Raw genomic sequence first — 25,444 nt, forward strand, 5'->3', positions numbered from 1 at the left:
CCATATTGGATTTAATTCTCACAAACAGAGATGAAATGATAGAAGGTGTCAAAGCAACAGGAACCTTGGGGGGAAGTGATCATGCAATATTGGAATTCAACATTATGGAAGCACAAGCAGTTGAACACAGCCAAACTAGACTCTTGGATTTTAAAAGAGCTAATTTCCATAAACTTAGAGAGACCTTGGGAAGAATTCCATGGATGAGAATCCTAAAAGGGGAAAACAACTCAAGAAGCTTGGGAAATTTTGAAAAGTGAGCTAATAAAGGCCCAGTCTAGCTCAATACCAACAAAGAATAACAGCTCTCAAAAGAAACCAGCATGGCTGCATAAAGAACTCTCTGATAAATTGAAAGATAAAAAGGACATGTATAAGAAGTGGAAAGAGGGGCACATAACTAAGGCAGAATATCAGCAAATAGCCCGTACCTGCAAAGATGAAGTGAGGGAAGCTAAGGCTCAAAATGAACTAAGGCTTGCGACCAAAGTCAAAAATAACAAAAAATGCTTCTTTCAACATATAAAAAACAAGAAAAAAGTTAAGGAAATGATTGGTCCATTAGTGGGGGAAACTGGCAAGAAGGTGACAAGCAATAGGGAGAAAGCAGAACTATTTAATTCGTTTTTTGCATCTGCCTTTACACAAAGGGAAAAAACAGTCCAACCTACCCAAACCAGTGCCATAAAAAACAGAATAGAAACGCAAGTTAAGATAGGCAATAAAATGGTAAGTGAGCACCTGTCCAGCCTAGACGAGTTCAAATCACCAGGACCAGATGGATTACACCCCAAAGTTCTCAAGGAACTGGCAGACGTGATCTCAGAACCACTGAACTATGTTTTTCAAAGATCCTGGAGCACTGGGGAACTACCAGAGGACTGGAAGAGAGCTGATGTAGTTCCCATCTTCAAAAAAGGGAAGAAAATAGATCCAGGAAACTACAGACCTATCAGCCTGACCTCAATACCTGGGAAGATTCTGGAAAAGATAATCAAACAACAAATCAGCGAACACCTTGATGCAAACAAAGTCATCACTAAAAGCCAACATGGGTTTGTCAAAAACAGATCATGCCAGACAAATCTTATTACATTCTTTGACCAAGTGACAAAACTAGTGGAGCAGAGGAATGCTGTAGATATAATTTACTTGGACTTCAGTAAGGCATTTGATAAAGTAGATCACAACCTACTACTTGGTAAGATAGAAAAATGTGGGTTAGATAGCATCACCACCAGATGGATTCGTAGGTGGCTTACAGGCCGTACTCAGCGTGTGGTCCTCAATGGAACCGCATCTACATGGAAGGAAGTGTGTAGTGGGGTGCCCCAGGGCTCTGTTCTGGGCCCAGTGCTCTTCAACATCTCCATCAGCGATTTGGATGAGGGGATAGTTGGTGAACTCATCAAATTTGCAGACGACACCAAGCTGGCAGGAATAGCCAATACTCCAGAAGATAGGCTTAAGATACAGAAGGATCTGGACAGACTTGAACACTGGGCACTATAACAAAATGAAATTCAATGGTGAAAAAAGTAAGGTTCTACATTTATGCAGGAAAAATCAAATGCATAGGTATAGTATAGGTGGTACCTTGCTCAATAGTAGTAACTGTGAGAGGGATCTCGGAGTCTTAGTAGACAATCACTTCAATATGAGCCAGCAGTGTGCTGCAGCTGCCAAAAAAGCCAACACAGTGCTAGGCTGCATTAACAGAGGGATAGAATCAAGATCATGTGAAGTATTAATACCACTTTACAATGCCTTGGTAAGGCCACACCTGGAACACTGCATCCAGGTTTGGTCACCACGATGTAAAAAAGATGTCGAGACTCTAGAAAGGGTACAGAGAAGAGCAACAAAGATGATTAGGGGGCTGGAGGCTAAAACGTATAGGGAACGGTTGCTGGAATTGGGTATGTGTACTTTAATGAAGAGAAGGATGAGGGGTGACATGATAGCAGTCTTCCAACATCTCAGGGGCCGCCACAAAGAAGAGGGAGCCGAGCTATTCTCCAAAGCACCTGAAAGCAGGACAAGAAGCAACAAATGGAAACTAGCCAAGGAGAGAAGCAACCTAGAACTAAGGAGAAACTTCCTGACAGTTAGAACAATTAACCAGTGGAACAACCTGCCTCCAGAGGTGGTGAATGCTCCAACACTGGAGGTTTTTAAGAAGAGACTGGACAGCCATTTGTCTGAAATGGTATAGGGTTTCCTGCCTGAGCAGGGGGTTGGACTAGATGACCTCCAAGGTCCCTTCCAACTTGATGATGATGATGATGATGATGATGATGTCAGGAAAATACAATGGAAGTTGGCCAGAAGAGAGAAAGCACACCCCGCAAAAGTTGAGAGGTGTAAGCCAGAAAGACAAAGATCTCAAGAAGAAATTTAACAATTTCACAGAGTTGTTAAAAAAAAATACGCACTGCTACAGTGACATCTGTAAAAAATAATGAAGGTGGAAGGAGGTTCCAGCTCCAGATACATTTGTTAATAGATGCTGATAGGCAGTAACAGACTTAAAGAACATTGAACAGGGCTAGAAGGAGTGTGTTCAAATTTTGTATAGCACACATCTCAACATCTGAAATATTTCACAAAATATTCCCTTCTTACAAGAGCCCCTGAAAGATGAAGTTAGATTAGCAGTCTGGTAATTACCAAGTTAGATGACTACAAAAAATATGAAATATCCCTAGAAATAACACAACTAACAGAAGGAGAATATGGGCACATTCTAGTCTGTGTTGCTCAGGAGCATCTCATTGGCCCCAAGAAACTCCCCTAGAAGGTGAGAAACCACGATCCAGCATAGACAGGCTCCAAGGTCAGCAGAGGAATAACACAGAAGATGGAGCTAACAGGCTGGGAAGAGACGCTGGATGTCTTCCAGCCCCCTGCTTCAGCAGGAGACCCTATGCTACTGTGGACAAAGGATTGTCCGCTCTCTTACACGATGGAGCATCCGCCGATGGCTAGCCATTCCACTAGCTCAGTGGTAGCGAACCTATGGCATGCGTGCCAGAGGTGGCACTCAGAGCCCTCTCTGTGGGCATGTGTGCCATGTTCCACAGATGGCAACCGTCCCTTTTCAGCCAGCCGCCCAAGGTCCCACGTGGCCAGATGCATCCCGGCATGGCTGGTTTCCCTCCCCCCCCCCGTCCCGTCCCTCCTAGCCTCGTATGCTCTCCTTTTCCCGGGCATGACCCACTGCGTTGCCTCCTCAGCTGTTGGCCAACTGTCCAGCTCAGAGGCGGCTTCTCTGAACTGCTGGCAGTGGGCTGCGGAGCCCCAGGAGCCGGCAGGCTGTGGCTGCTGTCGGACACCATCAGCCCCCATGTGCTCTCTGGCCTCTGTGTGCGGGGGCCGATGGTGTCAGGCAGCAGCTGCCCTGGCCCCTGCCTCGCCTTGCCCTGTGGCAATGGCACCGCCGCCCTGCCTTGCCTTGCTTCACCCCACAGGACGAGCCTCCTGCCCATCGCCCCACCTGCCAGAGATCCCCTGGATCTCTCCCAACCCTGCCCGGCCCCCACAAACGTCCCTCCCCATGAGCAACATTGAGGTGACCATGCCCACTTTGGCCACACACACCCCATCTGCCATGACCACCACAGCCACGCCCACCCAGTGGGCCAGGTCCCCCCTGGCACCCGGCAATAAGTAAGTGGGGTTTGGGTTGCAGTTTGGGCACTTGATCTCTAAAAGGTTCACCAGCACTGCACTAGCGGATTGTTTTCACCGTGAGGAAATGTCTCCCTAGTTCTTGGATCTTTGGTGATCTCCTACCCGTGACTTCTCGTCCTGTTGACAGGAGCCCCTTTTCTCTGGGGCAGCCCCACAAGGGCTGGAAGACAGCTGTCCCGGTGGCCCTAATGCTTCTGTTGGATAGGCCAGACGTACCGAGTTCCCTTAACCGCTCAGCATACAGTTTAACCTCCAGAGTCCTCTTTCTCTTTCTTTGTCTCTCTTCTCTGCCCTCTTTCTGCGGCCTCTTTTTCCCACCATGGTGATCAGAACTGAATGCTGTATTCCAGGTGTGGCTTCACTCGTGCCGTGTGGAGAAGGCTGCTATCACGGCTTCCTGCGATCGCGATGCTTAGGACGGCATTGGCTTTTCTGGGAAGCTGCAGCCACCCTGCTGTTAAGGAGACCTGGATCCTTCTCGGTGCTACTGCTGATGGGCCAAGGGCCGCCGCCTCTGTGCCTGTGCATTTGGCTTTCCCTGCCTAGGTGCAGGGCCTTACTTTCCTCACCGCATCGCACTGGATAGGGCTCACTGCTCAAGTCGGTCAAGATCCTTCTGAATCTTGAGTCTGACTTCTAAAGCAGGTGTGACCAAGCCGTGGGCCTTGGACAGCTAGTAATGCAGCCCTACAAGACTGTAAACTTTGAACGTTATTATGTGATTTTATGTTATAAAACTATATGATATATATTACGTGTATGGCTTAAGACAATTCCTCTTCGCTTAAATGCATCCCAGGCCAGCCAAAAGGTTGGGCACCCGTCATCTAAAGTGTTGGCAATTCCCCCCCCCCCAGCTTGGTGTCATCTGCATATTTGACGAGTTCCCTTCCTCTGCCCTCACCTAGATCATTTAGGACAATGTTCAAGATAACAGGGCCCAGGGCAGAACCTTGAGGGACCCCTCTGCATGCTTCCCTCCATGTAGATGTCCCTCCAGGTAGGACCACATGTGGAGTGCAGCTGGCCAGCCAGTTGTGGATCCATCTGGTGGTGATGCTGGGTGAAAGAGAGCTGAACGCTCTCCCTTATGTATTTGGCCCACAGGGGAAACTGGCTTGGCAGTGGACATTTGATAACTAGTTGTCCAGCTGGCTTCGGGCCTTTCTAATGGAGCCAAGTCCAGCCATCATCTTACTGTCTTCTCTGCTAGGGAAGTTTGTTGAATGCTTAGTTCAGGAGTGTCAAACTGCTGACCTGCAGGCCGGTTGCATCATACAGATGCCGCGCCCACCCCAGCTCCGGCAATGCGAAAAAAGTTGCAACATGTCGCAACACATCACGTGGCTTAGTTGAAGCCAAGGTGCGTGTTAAGGTGAGAAATTTTTTTTGCTGGTTTAGAAACAGCATACGGTAAGGTACATGGGCTTAAATTACAAATATTGTAAATGAATACAGGTGGCCCTTGACTTGTGACCAGCTGCTTAGCAACTGCTTGAAGTTATAACGGATCCCCCCCAAAAGACCCCCAGATTTGAAGTTCTCACCCTGGTCACGTGGTCACGTGATCACAGTTTTGGTACTTGGCAACAGGCCCCCATTTATGGCTGTTTGCCACGTTCCATAATCATGGGACCGTGGTTTACAACATTTTTGCTGGAAACCAGAATTTACTTCTGGTTCTCACAAAAAATGCTCCGTGGTTTAACAACGTCAGCATTTGCTTTATGATTGCCAAAAAATGTAAAATTGCCCGTGGTCACGTGACCCACTTTTTGACTTGCCTGCTCAGTCCGAGTCATAAGTCAAAGATTACCTGCATGGAGTTTGAAGCTGGTGGCTAAATAAGAGCAGCGTGTGATGAAACACCCAGTAAGTAGAGGTAGCAATTGCTGTGACTGAGGCTAGCCGTTTGGTGGTTCTGTGAAGCAGTCCCAGGGTGAAAACCCACAGCTGCATTTTACCTCAGCTTCCCTTTGCCTTGCGGCAGCCTCTCTGAACAACCAGCTCAGCCCAAGTGAGTGGGAGGTGGCAGCTCTTTTCCCTCAGTCTCCCAGCTGCTGAGGTGATTAGCAAAGAGAGAATGGAGGCCCGTGTTGACATTGGTTGGAGAGAAGGGGATTCCCAGAGAGTAAGCGGGTGGGCCACGAGGAGTGTGCCTCAGATGGAAAGCAGGGTTTGCTGGGGCCGGCTGCCCGTGGTGTGGAACTGACCAGGGTCTCGCCAGGGAGGATAATGGAGGCCCACCGAGCTCAGCTTTTTAACCCGCAGTTGTCACTTTTTACGGACAAGCGAGGAAAAAGAGCTCAAGAAAGCAATCTCTCCGCTCTGTGTGGAAAGAGAGAGAGGGAGAATGCCACAAATGCTGTGGGAATTGGTTGTGAAGTAACTTTTTTATGACCATTGTAACTGAACAGTTGTTGTCTGAGGTAGTCACTAAGCAAGGAGGACTTGTACTTCAGCATTGAGCATGGAATAAGATGCGGGTGCTGGTTGCCTTGGTTGTTCCGCGTATAGACTGATAAATGTGTAAGAAACTTTTGTGCCGTAGGAGCAGGTGGGGCGGGGACACAAATGTGTGTCTCTACTTGGAGGTCAGAAGTGACCTACAGTGAATGCTAGCTGGAAGATTGTACGACAAGCGGTATGGAACTATAAAAAAACAACAGGGCAGAGGCCAAGCCAGTGGTGCTTAGCAAGGAAGGTTGCAGATTGATGAGCCAATGCTGGATCAGGCTCTTTGCAAGTGGCTCCCCAAAGACACCCCCCCCCGCCGCCGCCGCTGTTCCCCCCAGTCTGCGCAGAGAGCAAGCGGCCCCCGAGGGGAGGGGGGGCGCTTGGAGGGGGAGGCTGGCCAGGCTTTCTCTCGGCCCCAGCAAGCAGCCCCTCCCTCTCTGCCCGCAGCCTTTCTTCCGACTCCTGAACCTGCGCAGGCTGGGCCTGAGTGACAATGAGATCCAGCGCCTCCCTCCCGAGGTGGCCAACTTCATGCAGCTGGTGGAGCTGGACATCTCCCGCAACGGTGGGTAAGGGGCCCTCGTGCCTGGCGGGCGTGGGGAGACGGCTGCCCTCCCGGCCTATGCGCATCTGGGGACCGAAGTGGAGGCTCTCGCGGCTGTGGTCACTCGTCCTGTCCTTTATGCTGGGGGGAGACGCACGCGGGAGTGGGGAGCAGGGCTGGCTTGGCTCTGAGCTCCCTCGCTGACTCCTGCCCGCCTTTGGGCTGCTCTGCTCCAGACATTCCGGAGATTCCCGAGAGCATCAAGTTCTGCAAGTCCCTGGAGATTGCAGACTTCAGTGGAAACCCCTTGTCCAGGTAGGAGAGAAGTGGCCGTCTGGGGGCGCCTGCCTCTCCTTCCGCTGCCTGGAGGCTCTGCTCCGCAGGGGCTTTGGGGCAGCTGTACGCGGGATCTGTTGGAGGGCCAGAGCCGGGGGGGGGGAGTAGGGCGGCAGAGGGCCCTGGGAGAGGCTGAAGTGCCAAACCCGGCCAGCTCCTTCCCCTCTGGGGTTTTGAGAGCCCCAAAGGCCAGTTGCCCCGAGGGGCTCCACCTGCCCGGCTCCGTGCACCCCTGCGGTGCCCTCCAGGCTCTCCCTGCTTCTCTTCCAGGCTCCCCGAGGGCTTCACCCAGCTGCGCAACCTGGGCCACCTGGCCTTGAACGACGTCTCCTTGCAGAGCCTGCCCAACGACATTGGCAAGTGAGTTTGTGCCTGGCGTGGTGGGGGGGGCGGCGGGGGGCAGGGCCCACTCTTCTGCTCAAGCCCAGCCCTCCTTTCTCCCCCAGCTTGGCAAACCTGGTGACCTTGGAGCTCCGTGAGAATCTGCTGAAGTGCCTCCCGGCGTGAGTGCCCATTTGTCCCTGCCCCGGCGGAGGGGCCCTAGAGGAGCCCGGCGGAGGTGGGGCGCAGCTCCTGTGCTCCCAAGGCCCCTGACCTTTCCCCTCTGCCTTACAGTTCGCTCTCCTTCCTTGTCAAACTAGAGCAGCTGGACCTCGGGGGCAACGACCTGGAAGTGTTGGTAAGGGAGGCTCGAGGGGAGAGACCCACCCGGCCAGCCCCTCGCCCTGCGCCCCCAGCCTCGCCCACTGGCTGCGCGGCCCCTTCTCACCCGAGCCCATGGCAGTGCTCTTTGCCCCGGATCCTGAGTGGGGATGGCCTGCCCCTGCCTCAGTCTGCTCTCTCGGCAGGCCCCTCAAGGGCTGGGTTTGAGGGCCCTGGGGGGAGGCGGCCCCCGGGAGGGTGTTTGCCAAGGAGAGTGATGTTGTGCTCCTCTCGTTCACAGCCAGACACCCTGGGCGCCCTGCCAAACCTGCGTGAGCTCTGGCTGGACAGGAACCAGCTCTCCTGCCTGCCCCCGGTAAGTGTTTCCGCCCCCCTCCCGCGCCTTGCTCTTCCTGTGTGGCGGCCTTGGCCATGGCCTCGGGTACCTCTGGCAGGCACACACACACACGCTCCCCCCACCCCCGGTGGCTGCAAGGGGGGAAGCCTGTGCTGTGGTGGGGGACTCAGGGCTGAGGCTGTGGCAAACCCAGACGGAAGACGCAGAGCAGAGGCTTCGTTAGAAATGAAGAAGCTGCTGGAGCAGGAAGCTCCTCAGCAGGGACAGTAAAGCAGGCCGGGCTCCCGCCGGTGTCCGAGAGCCCCTCGCTGCTCTCTCTTTCCCACCAAGGACAGGGATGGAGCTGCTGGGGGGGCCGTGGCTCTGAATTTGAAGAAGGCCCCAAGAGGTGGGGTGACACTGCTTCCGGAGGCTGTTCCTGGGAGTCCAGTGGATGGAGAACTGGGGGCAAAGAGGGCGGGGGGCTCTGGAAGCGAAGGCCTTTCCGGTCACCCTTGCCAAGGTCTCACTGGCCACGCGAGCTGGGCATGCCCCGCGCCCGGCTCCTCCGGGACAGTTGGGCATAAGGCTGGACATCTGCAGTTATCCCTCAAAGCTGGATATAAACTAGGGGGATAAATGGTGGTCCTGGGACACTGTTGCTATGGGAACTGCCCGTCCACCCATGATGCTAGCCAGAGAGAGTTGTGGAGCCGGGGGTAGAGTGACACCCCTTTGAACAGCAGGTCTATGTGACCTTTGGATGGAAAAGGGAGCCCCAGAGGGGTCTGCCCACAGGCAGCATCGTCATGAAGAAGGAGGGATCTCCCTCACCTTCAGGTGGGTGTCCCGACAGAGGGCTTTTCTCCAGGATCTGAATTTATGGTGCCCACCCCAGTCCAGCTGCCAAGAGAGGCTGGTAGCTTGGCCTCAGTCCCAGGGAGTGCCTGGAAACGGGTCCAGGAATTGCTTGGACCCAGCGAAGGCCGCAGTCTTGCGTTCAGCAAAGGTGTCGGGATGATTGCCAGGAGGAAAGGAAGGCTTCGCACCCAACTCCAAAAGAGCAAGTGCCAAAACGTAGCCTTTTGTTTTAAAACAAAGTTTGCTAAAGGGGGTGGGAGGCCTCCGAAAGGCTTTGAGCCAGAGCTTCCCCTCTCAAGGCTCAAACCCCCAAAATGCACTAAGGTAGAAGCTTGTCCATCCCAGGGATAAAACACCCAGACGCAAACTGAACAACGTGACGTATGCAGCACAGTGTATATTAAACGTTTTTTCCCGAGGCACCCGGTCTACCCAATTGCCAATGTGAGCCATGTGCAGTTTTGTACTTCGGGGAAATGAAACAACCACTTCACAAACGCCTGGTGCAACACAGAACAAGCCCATCAGGACCAGAGTCCGCAGTCCATCTGCATTTAAAGGACGTCCACAATTTGGACAGAGAGGACGCTGGTTTGAAAGAAGGGTCAAAGAGGCCATCTATTTCTAAATTGAACACCCCTCAACGGAGGGGAAGGATATGACAGCATCTATCTGCAGTCTACCACGCGGTCCTAAGAAGGCTCCACACCCATTTGCACCCCTCAGGTGACTCTGAAGACACAGATAAGCCTCCAGGTAGCTTTAAGGACTGGCTGAAAGAAGGCAAATGTCCGGCTGTCTGCAGGAGTATAAATCTATCCATTCCCCAACCATCCAGTCAGAGCTGAAGATGCTTCTTGGATGGGAAGCGAAAGGTCTTCAGAGAAAAGCAAGAAAGTCCAGTTGCCTCGTGAAAAAAGCACCTTTGGGACATCCATGACCTGGATGACTGAGAATCTCCGGAGACATAACTGGGGAGGGGTTATAATAATGAAAATAATAAAGTTGGAAGCTACCGTGGAGGTCCTCTAGTCCAACCCCCCGCTCAGGCAGGAAACCCTATACCATTTCAGACAAATGGATGTCCAGTCTCTTCTTAAAAGCTTCCAGTGTTGGAGCATCCACAGCTTAACTTGGTCAGCGTTGCTCAGGGGAAACCTTTGGCTCCCCCCCCCTCACCTGCAGGGCAGACAAGCAGCCCAGTGGTCTCTTTGGTCCGGGTAAAGCAGGGCAGGGGGCTGTCCCTGCCCCAGAGGGCGACTCGGAGGGGGTTTCGGTCCACGCCCAAGTTGCCAGCCCCAGCCTAGCCTAGGCAGGGGACCAGCTTGCAACTGCAGAAGAGAAGAGAAGAGAAGGCACGTGGGGCGCAGCCTGGGCCTGAGCAGCCTTCAGATCGGGGAGGGCGGGTGGGGCCGGGCCGGAGGATAAGCATGGAAACTGGGCTGTTGCTTGGTGGATTTTGCACTGAGGAGCAACTGAGCCGCTTGGTGTGGGGAGACTCCGTCCGGTCGAGAGGAGGTCAGCCCCCTCCCCCTCTGTCTGTCAAAAAAGGTTCTGCCTGAAGCGTAGTGCCAGTACAGTAATCCATGCCCCATCTGTGGTACAAGGGGAGGAACCCGGAGCCAAGGACAGGTGGGTCTGGACTTAAAACAGGGGAAGTTTGTGAGGAGGAGCAGACTGGAGAAAGGGAAATTCTGAGCTGTGCCCACGTTTGCCCAGAATTGCCCGTGCCACATGAAAGCAAACTGGAGAAAAGCTGGGCTTCTGCTGAGGTCAGCCTTTGCTCCGAGCTTTGTTGTCAGGGTGTGTGTGTGTCCATAGTCTCCAGGGGCAAATGGAGGGGCACGATGGAAGCGATTGCGCTCTGCACCCCGACTTCCAAGCCCGGGTGACGACACTCCCCCACCAGGCTGCTGGGCAGTGCAGGGTGAGGCCCGGGAGGTCAGAAGAAGGAAAGGGCTCAAGGGGCAGCTTCAGAGGATGTCAGAAGCGTCCCAGCTGCCTCCCATACTGGTCTTTCCAGAGTTGCCCGGCAAGGCCCTCGTGCTCAGCCGCGTGGTGGGCAGCTGGCGTCTGCCGCAGGGATCAGAGGTGGCAGGTTGAGCCCCATCTACCTGGCTTGGGTCCGGGATATTTGAGGGAACACCTCCTGGCACCTCCTGCCAGCATCAAGTTCCCTTCGTCCAGTGCGCTCACACAGGGAGGGTCTTCTCAGGGTGCCGCCGGTAAAAGATTGCCGGCGGATAACACCCAGGGGGAGGGCCTTCTCTGTGGGTGTGCCTGCCCTCTGGAACCAGCTGCCCGTGGAGCTCAGGACCACCCCTGACCTTCGTTCATTCCGCCGGGACCTGAAGACCTGGCTCTTCGAGCTTTCCAGCCCAGGCTGAGAATTTTTAACTCGGGTTTTTATTTTAAGGGATAATTTAATGTTTTTAATTGTTTTTTAACTTTTGTATTTTGTACTGTTTGGATTTTAAATACCCTGTAAACCGCCCTGAGTCCTTCGGGAAAGAGCGGTATATAAATTTAATAAATAAAATAAAATAAAATACCTGGGCAGGGTGTTTGTTGGCCTGCTGTTCTCCGTGGCTCTTCCTGAGCCCTTTAGAAAATGGAGATGCCGAAGTGGGGCGCGTAATGGGGGTGCATAGGCTTTTTCCAACACAGAGCTGGAACTGGTGGCTCTACCAGCAGAATTCTTGCCCCCGGGTCAGCGTTTGATTTGATGGGGCCTGGCCTCGGGCCGTAGGGCAGGCGGCCCACGCTGCAAGAGTCAGAAGTGTTGCTTGTATCCGCCTAGCAGCGGGGGGCCCCGAAGCTTCCTTGTGGGATTGTTTGGGGCGTCCACGTGTTCAGTGTGGGAGGAATGAAGGGGGCCAGTTGAGCCCTGAGGAGGAGCCCCTTGGTGTGCCGGGTCCAGCGCAAAGAGGCTGGAGTGCAGCAGAGCAGCCATCCGAGCCAGCCCACCTCCTTCCCTCTCGGCAGGAGCTGGGCAATCTGCGCCGGCTGGTCTGCCTGGACGTCTCCGAGAACAAGGTGGAGCAGCTGCCCGAGGAGATTAGCGGGTTGGTGGTGCTGACGGACCTGCTTCTGTCGCAGAACCTGCTGGAGATGATTCCCGACGGCATTGGTGAGTGTGGCCATGCTTGCGGAGACCCTTGGGAGGGGTCTTCAGAAAGAAGGAAGCCGTCCCGCAATGGTATCGGCTTTGGCTTTGAAATCTGCTTTTTGTTTCTCCTAGTTCTAATTTCTGGAGTTGGGAGGACCTTCTTTGAGAACTCGTTCCTTAGTACAGAATTTTGGGGAACACAGCTTTGCTCGGGGGGGGGAGGCGAAAAAAGTTCTTGATTGGGAAAAGAGCGTCATAAAACCAAAGCCTTTCAAGCTTTCGTTATAAAGCTAAAAGTCTTATTGCTTTTGTTAGTACCATTTGTCTATACTGCGCTTTCCCGCTAAGGGGGCATAAGAAGCTTAAGTGCCAGCACGAGAGCATAAAAGCGTGGTTGTGGCTTTTGTTCAAGGTCTTCTGTCCTCTGATGCCCAGGTGGGCGCCTGCCTCCCCTTGAGACGAGCGCTGGGGAAGGGCTGCTCCAGCAGACGCCCAGGCAGCCTCCGGTTCCTCTGCCTCTCTCGTTAAGCCCCTTGGACCTGCTGCTCAGAACAGAACAGAGCAGAGCGGGAAGGGGCCTTGGAGGGAGGTCTTCAGGCAGGAAAGCCTACATGATGGTGCCACGTTTCTGAGAGAGCTAAAATCCCCAGAGGGATTGTAATCGCCTCCCGCAGGATCCAGCCTGGAGCGGCCCTGGCTGCACAGGGTCATCTAGTCTCTCTCGACCTTTGCCCAGGCCAGCTGAAGCAGCTCTCCATCCTGAAGGTGGACCAGAACCGTCTCACAGAGGTGACCGAAGGCATCGGGGACTGTGCAAACCTGTCGGAGCTCATCCTCACTGAGAACCTGCTACAGGTGGGCACGCAAGTTGGCTCTGCCTGCTGCGGTTTAGGCAGCCGCTCTCCAGGTGAGCTCGCTGATCTGCCAAGGGTGGCGGTCTTACGCCTCCACCCCCGGATGCTCTTTTCTCAGACCCTCCCCAGATCTCTGGGGAAACTCACCAAGCTGACTAACCTCAATGTGGACCGGAATCGCCTGACGTTCCTTCCTGCAGAAATCGGGGGCTGCAGCAGCCTGAATGTGCTCTCTCTTCGAGACAACCGCCTGGAATTGCTGCCCCCGGAGCTTGCTAGCACCACGGAGCTGCACGTCCTGGACGTAGCAGGCAACCGGTACGGCTGGGGTGGGGAGAGGGGGCAGGAGGGAAGAACGTCCAGGCTTGCTTCAGAACTGGTGCCCTGGGCCAGCAGGGCACCCCTTAGCACCCCTCATTGTGTGTCTCTGCCTGGAAATGGCTAGAGGTTGCCCGTCTTATGTGGGCTCTGCGTTTTTGCCAGTTCCTGAGCGGCTTTTCGCAACCACGACTCGGATGACGTGCCGCTTAGCGGTATGAAAACATAAAACGTATTGATTTCAGGTTTAGAACAAAACAGCCATCATCAGCCGTCATCTGAAATTAAATCAGTGAGCAAATGTCTCAATGGCAATGAGCATGTCTCCCAGCCTGGATGTAAATAAGAGACGCATGTAAGCTGTACAGGTAGTCCTCGGCTTAGCGACTGTTCCACAACTGTTCAGAATTCTGACGGCGCTGAGCAAAGAGAATTCAAACCCCTTCCGAAGTTCCCGCCGTTGCAGCGTCCCTTTGGCCCCGTGATAAAAATTCGGGCGCTTCGCAGCACACCTGCCCTTAAAGCTGCCAGAACGCTGCAAGTCTCCCCACACCGTGGGCCTCAGCTGGCTAGGCCCACTGGGTAGGAGTCTTCCCCCCATCCTGACCCTCTCCTGGGGCCCGGCTGCATGGGTCCCCTTGCCTTCTCTGTCTGCGCAGCTGCTGACAAGCGTGCTCGGCTGACGTGAAGCGCAGCTCCTGTAGGAAACTGGTCAATGTGATGTTTCCAGAAGTAGAAAAACCCACAGGACGTGGCGAGGGCCAGCGCTCGTCTCGCACCGTTTGTGTTGCTCTTTTTGGCTTTTGGAAAACGTGGCAGGGCTGGCATTCCTCTCGTGAGGTTCTGAAGCTCCCCATATCCCTTTCCACTGGCACTTATTTAAAACCTGCAGGGCTGACTGATTTGGCAAGCAGAGAAGCCTCCACCTGGCGCGCCTCTGCCCCGGAAGGGCCAGCGGCCGGCCTCTGCTCGTCAGAAATCCCTTCACGGTCCATTGTGCGTATTGGCCGGTCCTTGCCCACGGTTTAAAGAGGGCATTTGTTGCCCTCCTCCCAGAGAAAGTCTTGCTTTCTGAGCGCACCTGATTGGCCCGTGAAGGCTGCCCGAGGAGAGCCCCCCCCGCCTCGGAGCCCCTTGTGGCAGTCCTGCTCTTCAGCCTGTGTTCCACGGAACCAGAAGGTCCCCAGAGAGACGCACGAGGCTCCCGGAGAGGCCGTCCGCTTGCGGATAGACCTGTTTCTATTGCTAGGACCGTAAATGAAATACTCGCACAACCTGAAATAAAGATGTCTGAAAACCTCAGAGGAAGGTATTTCTTTCAAGCTACTTGGAAAAGCAGGATGCAAACGAACCAATAGATGGAAAAGGAAATATCTGGCTCCGAGGAGGTTCCGAAACATAAATTTTTCCTCCCTGTCCAAGACTGGGAAAAAGATTTCATGGGGCTATTTAATGAATTGGGCCGAACGGGACACGTTCTCTGTGAAGCTCAGAGTCAATAAAGACATCAGTGTTTTGATAGTGTGGGAAACCCTTGGCTTACAATCACTACGTAAGCAAAAGGATCTGGTCATTAAGCGAATCACCGTGTGGCCATGTCTGATGTTACGGCTGTTTGTGCCGCAGGGGGCGAGCGAATCGCACGGCTCCCCCCACTGACCTGGCTCACGGGCAGCCGGCCGAGCGGCCACAAGCAGAAGCCAGAGACGCTGTGATGGTCGTCAGTGACTTCAAACCCGCTGAACGAATGGTCGTACATTGAGGACTACCTGTACAGCACAACATGAAACGGGAACAGGAAGTCGTTATTATGGACTAATAACCAGTCGGGGTGTCTGTTGCCCAGAAGGCCAGGCTGAGAAGCAGGGATGGGAGTCCCTGAGGGAGGCGCTCTTCCTGGAAGGGCCCTCGTCTCCCACCCCTTCCTTGGCCATCAGGTTCCCCTGCCAGGTGGACCGCCCCGGGCCTGGAAGCTCCTCAGAACGGGCCTGGCCTTCCCGGGAGCGAAGGGCAGAGGAGCTGGAGCAGAGCAGAATCGGGCCCAGCAGATGCTTCTAGCCAGGCAGCAGCAGCCGCTCCACTTCCACAATCCTTTCCAAGCAGCCGTGTTTGTCGTCTACTGCCGGTGTGTGTGTATGTGTGTGTGTGTGTTTGGAAAAGGGTGGCGAGCCATGGACAGGCCTGATCCTGCAATACCACCTCCCATTCTCTTTTCGTGAATTGGTGGCCTCAACTATGACCTCAGAGGTCTTCTAGACCAGCCCCCCTGCCTAGGGGAGGGATCCCCAGACCGTCCCAGACAAGTCCTGCCCAGTCTTGGTTGGAGAGCTTCAGCAGCTGGAGCCCCTGCGGTCCCACCATGTCCTGTCTGGAGATTCCCTCCACTCTGAGCTGATCTCCTGCAAGCTTCCTCCCCCCAGTCCTTCCCCTTGCCCTCGGGAGCGGCCCAGGCTTCTTGGACAGCCCCTCCAAGGCTGGAAGGTGGCTGCCCTGTCTCCCCTCAGCCTTCTCTGTTTCAGGCCCAGGGTAAGCAAGATCCTTGAGCTGCTCTTGGTGGGATTCAGCCCCCGAGCCCTCTCCATCCTCCTCCTCTGCGCACTTCCCAGTTCCTCCGCTGCCTCTCTATTTTGTGGCGACCAGAGCCGGATCGGTATTCCAGGTGCAGTCTGACCACCGGGTCACTTCCCACAGCCTTAGCATTAGGCCCCTGTTGAGGCAGCCCCAGATTGCATCGGCTCACATGGCCTGCAGGACACCCGGGTCCTTCCCACAGGTATCACCTCTGAGCCCCAGGTATGGCCTGCCTGGTACTTGCAGTTCGGGTTTTTCTTATCGAAGTACTGGGCCTTGTATAACCGTATCGTTAGACGGCTGAGTGTTAAAAGTCTGCGGTGCTCCTTTTGAACCTTGCATTTGTTTTCTGGCGTGTTCGCAGTCTTCCGCGGCTGCGTGTCATCTGAGCCTTTGGTGAGTCCCCTCCTGTCCACAGTCGCTGGCGACTCGGCCAGCTCCAGAACCATCTGGCAGCGGGATCATCCTTCCCCTTTATTCCATCTTAGAAGAGAGAACGCTGTGGTCAACTTTTATCAAATACCGTCCTGAGGTTGAAGTAGGCTACATTGGCAGCATAGCCTTGGTCTGCTGTTCTAGCCACTTGGTCAAGAAAAGCAATCCTAGTTGTCCGGCATAGTCTGTCTTCAACAAACCCACGTGAGCTTCTACTGATCGCTGTTTCTTAATGTTGCAAATCCACCGTTTGCTGATCTCTCCTAGGATTTTCGCAGCTGCTCATTCCCAGGTATTCCCAAGGCGATTGCTCTGAAGTTTCCTGGGCCCGTTTTATTTCCTTTTTAAAAAGATTGTGCCAGTATTAGCTCTTCTCCAATCTTTTGGCACGTCTTCTGTTCTCCGCCAGTGGTTCTGAAATTCATCCGGCCCCCTGGGATACAATCCACCCAAGTCAGCCGGGCGCTCTCTCTTGCCCCTCCCTCGCCTGGCCTCCGCTTCTCTGTTGCTCCCCACCAGGGGAAAGAAAAGAGCCAAGCGTTGATCCAGCAGCCCAGCCTTTCTCTCCCTCTTCTCCAGAGGAGGATCGGCTTCGCTTTGACCTTCCTCCTCTTCTGCACGTGCACAAAGAAGCCTTCTTTGCCCTTTAGTTCCGGATTCTTTGCAGGCCTCAGCTGATTTTGAGCCTTAACTTTCCTGACCCCCCCCCCCCCCCGCCTTACAGATTCTGGCTATTTCCTGATGCAGCGTCTTTATTTTGTTTTGCTTTTTAAAAAACCTGTTTGAAAAAGTTTTTCTAACTTGTTTAAACAAAATCTTTTTTGTGTAAGCTGCTCAGAGCTTCTAATGCAATCAGGCCCGTCTCATCAGGAGCCTCCTGTTTGCTACCGATTGTGCTCGGGCCTTGTTTCTCCCATTTTTCAGAGTTTCCTCCCAACCCTCCTGAAACGTTTTGCCCTTCAGGATTTCTGTCCTTGGAATCCTTCTTGCTTGTTCTCTTTGCTCTCGCCTTCAGTTCTCCCCGAGCGCTGCAGCGTCCTGGGGATTCCTGGGAACCCCGCAGTCCCTTTGCAGCTGAGTGGCTGGTAAATTCAGGCCAACCAGCTGATCTCCCTCCCTCCAGGGTTCCGGCTGCTTCCTCGGCCACTTCTCCCCTGCTAGTGAGCAGGACGTTCTGGGGAGCTGATTTCCTTTAAGACAGTCGGGTGGTCTGCAAGGCACGCCGGGAGCCCACGGGCAGCCCGCCTGCTGCAGAAATGCCCTTTTCCCACAGGGAGGGGCTGCCCGGCCCTTGGATTGGCCCGGGACCCGTCACGTCGGGCGAGCACACGTTCCCCTCTCACTGTGGAGAAGAGAAAGTTGTGCTTTTCAGAGAGACCAGATGAGCAGCGGAGAGGGGATTTGTGCCAGAGGGCCCGCTGGTCCCTCCAGGAAGCTCCTGGCTAGTCTCGCTGCTCCTCTTGGCTTGGTCCTAGTTCACGCGACAGAGGCTGAATGGAGGAAGGGGCAGTGGCAGGCTGTACGACACAGGTGTCAAACGTCATCGTGTCATGTGACGTGACGTATCGCAACCTTTTTTGCCTTTGCGGAGCCGGGGTGGGTGTGGCCTGCACGAGATGCATCCGGCCTGCAAGCCACCAGTTTGACCCCCCGGCTGTAGGAGGTCAAGGCTGGGCCAGTGTGCGTGTCTATGTCTTCCCCCCAAAAAAGCAAATGGCAGGAGAGTCAGTTCCAAGGTCAGGGAAGCCTACAGGGAAGTGGCTCCCAGTGGCTAGAGGCCTCCTAAGGGCAGAGGAAAGGGGGCTCGTTGAAGGAGCCCCACTAGGGAGCACAGCCCGGTCGATGCCTTGGTGGATGCCTGGGAAACGGCCACCGAGGCACTCGACCGTGTTGTACCCTTGCGACCCCAGACCTGGCACAGATCCCGTTGGGCCACATGGTTTTCTGTGGAGCTCCGGGAGATGAAGCGTCGGAGACGGGGTCTAGAGAGCGGTTGGAGATCCACCCGGTCTGAATCTGACTGATTGCGACTAAGAGCCTTCACAAGGTCTTATCTCGCTGCGATGAAGACGGCGAAGTCTAATTACTTCGCTGCCCTCATCACGTCTGCAGATAATCGCCCAGCTGCCCTGTTTAGGGTGACTCGCTCTCTCCTTAATCGGGAGACGAGGGAGGAACCCTTACAGGGACGGGCTGAGGAGTTTAGTCATCATCTGGTGGACAAAATCACTCAGATCCGGACCGGTTTGGACTCTGACTGGGCAGAGTCTGACATGGAGGAATCAAGCGGTCTTGAGCATGTTATCTGGACTGAGTTCGACCCTGTTTCCACCGATGATGTGGACAGGATCATGAGGAGACTGAGCTCCACCACTTGTTTACTGGATCCGTGCCCCTCCTGGCTGGTTTATGTGGCTCGGGAGGAGACACGAGGCTGTTTCCAGGCAGTAATATCTGCTTCTTTGAAGGAGGGTGTCTTTTCCGCCGCCTTGAAGGAGGCGGTGGTGAGACCCCTCCTCAAGAATCCTGCCCTGGACCCGGTTGTTTTAAATAACTACCATCCGGTCTCCAACCTTCGCTTTTTGGCGAAGGTTGTTGAGAGTGTGGTGGCGCATCAGCTTCCTCTGTTCCTGGAGGAAACTGATTATCTTGACCCGTACCAATCGGGTTTCAGGCCCGGGTACAGCACAGAGACGGCATTGGTCGCGCTGGTGAATGATCTCTGGCAGGCTCGGGACAGGGGTTGTTCCTCTGTCCTAGTCCTGTTAGACCTCTCGGCGGCTTTTGATACCATCGACCATGGTATCTTGCTGCAGCGTCTCAGGGGGTTGGGAGTGGGAGGCACAGTTCTTCAGTGGTTCTCCTCCTACCTCCTGGGGTGTTCGCAGTTGGTGTTGGCAGGGGGGCAGAGGTCCACCCCGAGGTCTCTCATTTGTGGAGTTCCTCAGGGATCGGTCCTCTCGCCCCTCATGTTCAACATCTACATGAAGCCTCTGGGTGAGATCATTCGTGGTTTTGGAGTTGGTTATCATCAGTATGCTGATGATACCCAGCTTTTTATTTCAACCCCAAACCACCCCAGTGATGCCCTCAACGTGATGTCCCATTGCCTGGAGGCGGTCCGGGTCTGGATGGGGAGGAACAGGCTTCAGCTCAACCCTGACAAGACTGAGTGGCTGTGCGTGCCGGCATCTCGGGAAATGCAGATTATTCCATCTCTTACTATGGGGGGGTGAGTTATTAACCCCTGTAGATCGGGCTCGCAACTTGGGGGTCCTCCTAGATTCACAGATCATATAGGAGCTGTGACTAGGGGGGCCTTCGCCCAGGTTCACCTGGTGTGCCAGTTGCGGCCCTATCTAGACCGGGATGCCTTGCGTACAGTCACTCATGCGCTTGTGACCTCTTGGTTGGACTACTGCAACGCTCTCTACATGGGGCTGCCCTTGAGGAACACTCGGAGGCTTCAACTGGTGCAGAATGCAGCCGCGCGAGTGGTGTTGGGGGTCTCCCGATACTCCCATGTTACACCTCTGCTCCGCGAGCTGCATTGGCTGCCAGTTGCCCTCCGGGTGAGATTCAAGGTGCTGGTAATGACCTATAAAGCTCTAAATGGCTTGGGTCCAGATTATCTAAGGGAACACCTGCTGCCGGCATCAACTTCCCATCGTCCTGTGCGCTCCCACAGGCAGGGCCTTCTCAGGGTACCGCCGGTTAAGGAATGCCAACGGGTTATTCCCAGGGGAAGGGCGTTCTCTGTGGGCGCGCCGGCCCTATGGAACCAACTTCCCACGGAACTCAGGACTGCCCCCGACCTTCGTTCATTTCGCCGGGACTTGAAAACCTGGTTCTTCGAGCTGTTTGGCCCAGACTGAGGGGTTTTAATTAATTAATTTATTGGGTTTTAGCTTAACTTTAGGGACTGTAATTTAATCATAGTTTTAATTGATTTTAATTTTGTATGTTATGTATTTTAATTCTCCCTGTAAACCGCCCTGCGTCCTACGGGAATAGGGCGGTATATAAATTTAAATAATAAATAATAAATAAATAGAAGGAGGGGGTGCAGCAAGGGAGGGGCATGTGGTGCTGGGAGGGCACGGGAGGAGAGAGAGGGGGGAGGACTCCTCGTGCTCCGGGTTCCAGGATAGCAGCCCAACAGCAGTCAGGCTCCGGGCTTAGTCCTGCCCCCCCACCCCCCCAGCTCTGGCATTGCGCCCTGCTGTTGCTCAGCCCCGAATCTCCCTGTCCCTTTTCTTTGGGGTCCAAACACCAGCAGGGTAGCCTGTAGCCCAGGCAGCCCCCTCCCCTCACCTGGAAGGAAGGGGGTGGGGAGAGGTCTGGGGTACCAAAGCTCTCTCAGCCCAGGGGGAAAAGTCCGAGTCCAGCTCTTGGTGCCCTCCCCGTCTGAGCTGGCAGCTTCTGGCCCAGAGGGAGGGGGAGGCCAAGGGACCCCCCCCTGATGGCTTTCCACGGACACAGGCTGCAGCACTTGCCCTTCACCCTGACCAACCTGCACCTGAAGGCCCTCTGGCTGGCGGAGAACCAGTCGCAGCCCATGCTGAAGTTCCAGGCCGAGGAGGACGAGAAGACGGGGGAGAAAGTGCTCACCTGCTACCTGCTCCCCCAGCAGCCGTCTCCCAGCTCAGGTAAGGGGGCCGTGGGGCCCAGCCTCTCTGGGGGGAGGGGCAGGAGGAGCCCAGCTCTCCCTCACTGCCCGCCCCCTCTGGGTCTCCCCTGCAGAGAACCTCCTGCAGAACAGCCTGGATGAGAGCTGGGAGGAAGCCAATCCCAACCGGGTCAGTGTGATCCAGTTCCTGGAGGACCCTCAAATGGAGGAGGAGGAGGAGGAAGCTGGCGCGGAGAAGCGGGTAAGGAGAGGAGCAGGGCTGGACAGCCAGAGCGGGTGTCCGCTCAGTCCTCGGGCTTCAGTGGCCTGGCCCAAGGGGTTGGGGGGAGCAGGTGATCCTCCTGCTGCTTCCTAGAGGGAGCAAGTGGAGCTGATGGGCCTCGGAGGAGCCTGGCCGTACCCTCACCTGCCCGTTTCTCTCCCCGCCCCTCCATGCTTTTGGCAGGGGCTGCAGCGCAGGGCCACTCCGCACCCCAGCGAGCTGAAGTCCATGAAGAAGGGGATGGAAGTGCGACGCAGTGAGGCCTCCGCGGCAGCTAGGCGCCACTCCGGTAACACCGAGGTGGGAATCGACGGCTTCTGCCAGCAATCAAGTGGCCTTAGCAAAGAGATGCCTGCTCGGCCCTCGAGCTCCTCACCAGCCTGGTCTCTTGGAGAAGAGCGCAAAGAGGGCAGCCCCCGGTGCTTGTCTTGCGCTTCAGGGGGTGCCGTTTTAAATTCGGAACTTAGGGAGCAAAGTGGGGACCTCAACGATTGACCCCGTGGGAGGGGAAGAGTCTGTCATCCAGCTGAGGGAGTGGGGGGAAGTCTTGGTGTCGCAGCTGCAAGGTTCCCTGCCAGAACCCCCCCCCCAAACTTATTCTCCCCAGATCCTGGAAAGCAGTCGGGTAGTTTGGGAAGAGTGGGTCGCAGGCCTTTGCTACCGCCCCTCCCTTTCCCGGCAGTGCAGCCTAGTGGAGGCAGCCGAGGGAAAGCGTCCCAAGGCGACTCTGGTGTCCCTGGGGCCGTCAGGGCTGCCAACATCCTCAACCGGCCCCCCTCCCTCCCGCACAGGACAAGAGGCTGAGTGCCGCCTCCAACCGCAGCGAAGACTCCCACGTCTCTGGCAGCACCCTCTCTGCCGGCGACGGCCCGGAGGAGGGGGGAGAGGCGCCACAGCCAGAGGGCACGGCAGAGGCTCAGCCGGAGGGAGAAGGGAAGCTGGCGGCTGAGGGGAAAGGCCAGGCACCGCCAGAGGAAAGGCCCACGCTGGCGGAGGACCCGGAAGAGGAGCTGGAGGTGGAGTACTCCGAGGTAGGAGCGGGGAGGCCTCCTGCGGCAGCTCTGCCCACTGCGAATGGGGCTGCTGGCCGAGGGGAGGCCGGAGCTCCGGACCGAGCCCTTTTGGACAAGGCGGGCACCTCGCCTGCTTCTGTCGGAAAGCCTCTCGGCCACCCAGGTGTAGGGCGGAGCGGGCAAAGGAAGGGCACGGGTCAAGCAGAGGGTCAGGCCAGCGGGCTCTGAAGGCCGGGACGTTGGGAGCCCTCTGCTTCTGTCCTGTTGCTGTTCTGTGACCGGAAGCGGCCGTGGCGCCCCCTCCTCCCCCACCCTGGTGGCAACACACCTCTTTTGGAGGCCTTGGGGATCAAAAAGTGACGACGCCTCGGCTTTAGTTTTATCTTTAGTTTTTCTATAATCAAAATTTCTACGTTTGATTTGCATTTCCCTTTTTAATTTCTGCAAGCTGCCTGGAGCCCAACTGGCGTCAGGCAGTCAGATAAGCTTTGCCAAAAGGGAAAGAGCTGAGAAGCTTAGCTGGGTGTCCAGTCCAGCCACACATCCCCTTGGGGTCAGCCTCTTCCACCTTCCGTCCCCCACGGCTGGCAGCAGAGCGGGGAAGGGGGGGTTGCGTAGGGACCCCTGGCTGCCCCCCCTGCCCGGCTCCTCCGAGCAGAGGGGGCTGCTTTATGACCGCTACCCAAATGGTGACCCACAAAAGCCAGCCAGCCACAACCAGGCCGACGGAGAGCGAGGGCCGCCCTGCCTCCTTTCCTGAGACCCCCTGAGGCCTTTCCTCCTGGAGCGGAGGGGCCCGGGGTCCCTTCCAAGAGCCCCCATCCTTTAAAGGCCTTGGGACTGGCGAGGGGAAGGCCACCCCGGGCGAGGGAAGGCACAGCCGCCTCCCGCGTTTTCGGCCGGGCTCTTCTTGCCCGCCAGCTCCCTCGGCCTCTGGGAAGGGCCTGGCCTCCAGGCGCTCTCGCCAGCTGACGTGAGGGGCTTCTCCGCTCGTTGGGCGCGAGGGGCTGGAGAAAGAGCAGCCGCATTTCAAATGGCAAGGAGCGGGCGATGGCCGTTCTCCCCCTTTCCCTGCTCCCTCTGGCCGCTCACGCCTGCGCCTAGGGCTGGGCACGGCAGCGGGACAGCAACTGCCATGAGGAGCCTGGCAGAAGCGAGGGGGGGTGGCAGCACCTCTGGAACGCTAAGCAGCTCGAAGCCCCCCCGCGTCTCCCAGGCAGGAGAGACCCCCACCTCCTTCCTTGCATGCGTGGCTTTCAGCCCAAAGTGGGGGGACTGGTGGGCAGGGCACCCCACGTGCTTCTGCCCATGGCCTGATTCCAGGCCGGGAGGGGCTGGCTTTACCCATCCTGCCCCGGCCGCGGGGCGTCTCTTTGCAGCCCACGGTGCATTTTGCGGAAGACACCCTGGTTCACAGTGAGGACGAGGAGGCCCCCCCGTTCCCTGCAGGGAAGCAGCGGCTGATCCGCAAGGACACGCCCCATTACAAGAAGCACTTCCGGATTGCTCAGCTGCCCCGCCCGGAAGCGGTGGTGGCCCTCCTGCAGGGCTTCGGGGCCAGTGGGGGCCCCCAGGAGGAGGAGGAGGAGGAGGAGGAGGCTCCGGAGCAGGCAGGGTGGGGCCAGGAAGAGGCGGCCAGCGAGGGGGGGGCAGCGGCCCCACCCTCAGTCAAGGTGAGGGCCTTCCTGAGAGGGGGGCAGGTGGGGCAGGGGTGTGGAGGGGAGAGCCGGGCCTTCTCTCTCCTGGCCGCACTGGCAGGATTGAGTTCACCCCCTCGACTGCCAGGTGGTGGGGGGGCCCTCCTGGTCACTCGTTGCTCTCCCTGCTGGGGCGTCCCTGGGGCGCGTGCCCTCCCAGGTGCAAGCGAGGCGTCTTTGCCCCCAGCCCCAGAGAAGGCTGGCCGCCTCGCCTCCCACCAGCCGCAGGGCTCGGCTCCGGTGGGTGCAGTGCTTCGCCTGGCCCTCTCTTGCTCTGCCAGCCTGGAGGGGCAGCGAAGGGCCTTTTCCGAAGGGGGGAGGACACTGGGGAGGAGCCCCCGCCCTGCCTGCTCTTGCTTTCTGCCCGCCTCCTCTCTCTCTCTGGTGTGCTGGTCTCTGGGTGCTGGGTGGGGTCTGCCTGCCTGCCTGCCTGCCTGCCTGCCTGCCTCTCCCTGGTGGTGGCCTGGGGCTTCCCCACTAATCTGCCCTCCGCCTCTGCCGGTTGCTGTCCTAACAGGGGGTGTCGTTTGACCAAGCCAATAATCTGCTGATTGAGCCCGCTCGCATTGAGGAGGAAGAGGTCTGTACCGCCCGCCCGGGTGGGTTTGTCTCTTTCCCTGGTCCGGCCGGGGCTCCCAGGCCAGCCTGCTGGGCGGCAGCTCCCTCTCCCCTCCTCTCCTCTGCCTGAGCTGGGGAGGGGGCTCGCTGAGCCCCTCAAGGAGGAAAGGGCCTGTCCTGGCTGGCGGGAGGAGGAGGAGGAGGAGGGGGCTGCTTTTCGTGATGCCTAAGAGGTCCGTGGCAGCCCCTCTTCCCCTGGCCCTTGCTGGGCGGGGCCCCTGCCCCTCGCTCTCCGTGCCTTTCAGCCCCGGCTGCAGCAGCGTTGGTGGCTGGGCTTCCGCCCCCGGGCTGTCTCCTGCTTTCGGAAGGGGGCTCCGGGTCAGAAGGGCTCTCTGCCTCCCCCTGAGCACCTGGGTTGGGGCTCTGATCCCCCCCCCATGCTTTCCTGTCTCTGTCCCTCTGCTTCCCTTCCAGCCCTGGAGGCTCCTCTGAGCAGCTGCTGGCTAACCGGGCAGGGGGCTCTGGGCGTCATCCGCAAAGGGGGGTGGCCGGGGGGAGTTTCGCTCATCAGGGAGGCTGCCACTGATGAGTGTGCACGGGGGGTGGCAACCCCAGAGCGTTCTGCAGAAGACTTGCCAATGTCTGTCCGGCTGGCTTGGCCTCTGTTCCTCCAGGGCTGCCCCGGTTCTTCCCACCACCACCCTGACCTGCCCCTTGAGTGCCTCTGATCTCTAGTGGGTTTCCACGCTGCTCCACCTGGCTCCTGCCACAGGGAGGCCGAGGGGCTGTTGCCCGGCCAGTCTTGCCACCGGCCTCCCTTCCTTTGCCCCAGTAAGGAGGGAAAGGCTCCTGTGCCTGGCAGCTTCCCAGGCGGGGACTCCCCAGGAAACAGATGGGCACCGGGGTGTGTGTCCTCCAGCTGACCCAGGAGGAGGGCAGGCATGCCCTCCCTTGCACCCATCGGTCCCATTCCCCCCCTCCTTCTGCTTGGCTTCCAGTTGGCTCTGACGATCATGCGGCAGACGGGCGGCCTTGGCATCAGCATTGCAGGGGGCAAAGGCTCCACCCCCTACAAGGGTGACGATGAGGTGAGGGGCAGGGGCAGGCTTTCAGGGGGGTGGCCCCAG

General features: G+C 56.6%; 1 protein-coding gene across 3 annotated transcripts in view; it reads left to right on the top strand.

Annotated features, from left to right (window-relative positions):
* SCRIB (scribble planar cell polarity protein) overlaps positions 1-25,444 on the top strand; it is a 53,681-nt gene that overhangs the window by 13,150 nt on the left and 15,087 nt on the right. For all 3 annotated transcript variants that reach the window (XM_083359709.1, XM_083359710.1, XM_083359711.1), the window contains exons 2-17: positions 6,598-6,715; positions 6,931-7,009; positions 7,301-7,390; positions 7,477-7,533; positions 7,646-7,709; positions 7,974-8,048; positions 11,856-12,000; positions 12,716-12,834; positions 12,952-13,151; positions 20,640-20,806; positions 20,901-21,028; positions 21,233-21,349; positions 21,841-22,080; positions 23,442-23,735; positions 24,277-24,339; positions 25,316-25,405. In XM_083359709.1, coding sequence (XP_083215835.1) covers positions 6,598-6,715; positions 6,931-7,009; positions 7,301-7,390; positions 7,477-7,533; positions 7,646-7,709; positions 7,974-8,048; positions 11,856-12,000; positions 12,716-12,834; positions 12,952-13,151; positions 20,640-20,806; positions 20,901-21,028; positions 21,233-21,349; positions 21,841-22,080; positions 23,442-23,735; positions 24,277-24,339; positions 25,316-25,405 — 2,046 coding nt within the window. The remainder of the gene's footprint in view (positions 1-6,597; positions 6,716-6,930; positions 7,010-7,300; positions 7,391-7,476; positions 7,534-7,645; positions 7,710-7,973; positions 8,049-11,855; positions 12,001-12,715; positions 12,835-12,951; positions 13,152-20,639; positions 20,807-20,900; positions 21,029-21,232; positions 21,350-21,840; positions 22,081-23,441; positions 23,736-24,276; positions 24,340-25,315; positions 25,406-25,444) is intronic.

The sequence above is a fragment of the Vipera ursinii genome, assembly GCF_947247035.1.
Source record: "Vipera ursinii genome assembly, chromosome: 3".
In the NCBI taxonomy this organism is placed as follows: Eukaryota; Metazoa; Chordata; class Lepidosauria; order Squamata; family Viperidae; genus Vipera; species Vipera ursinii.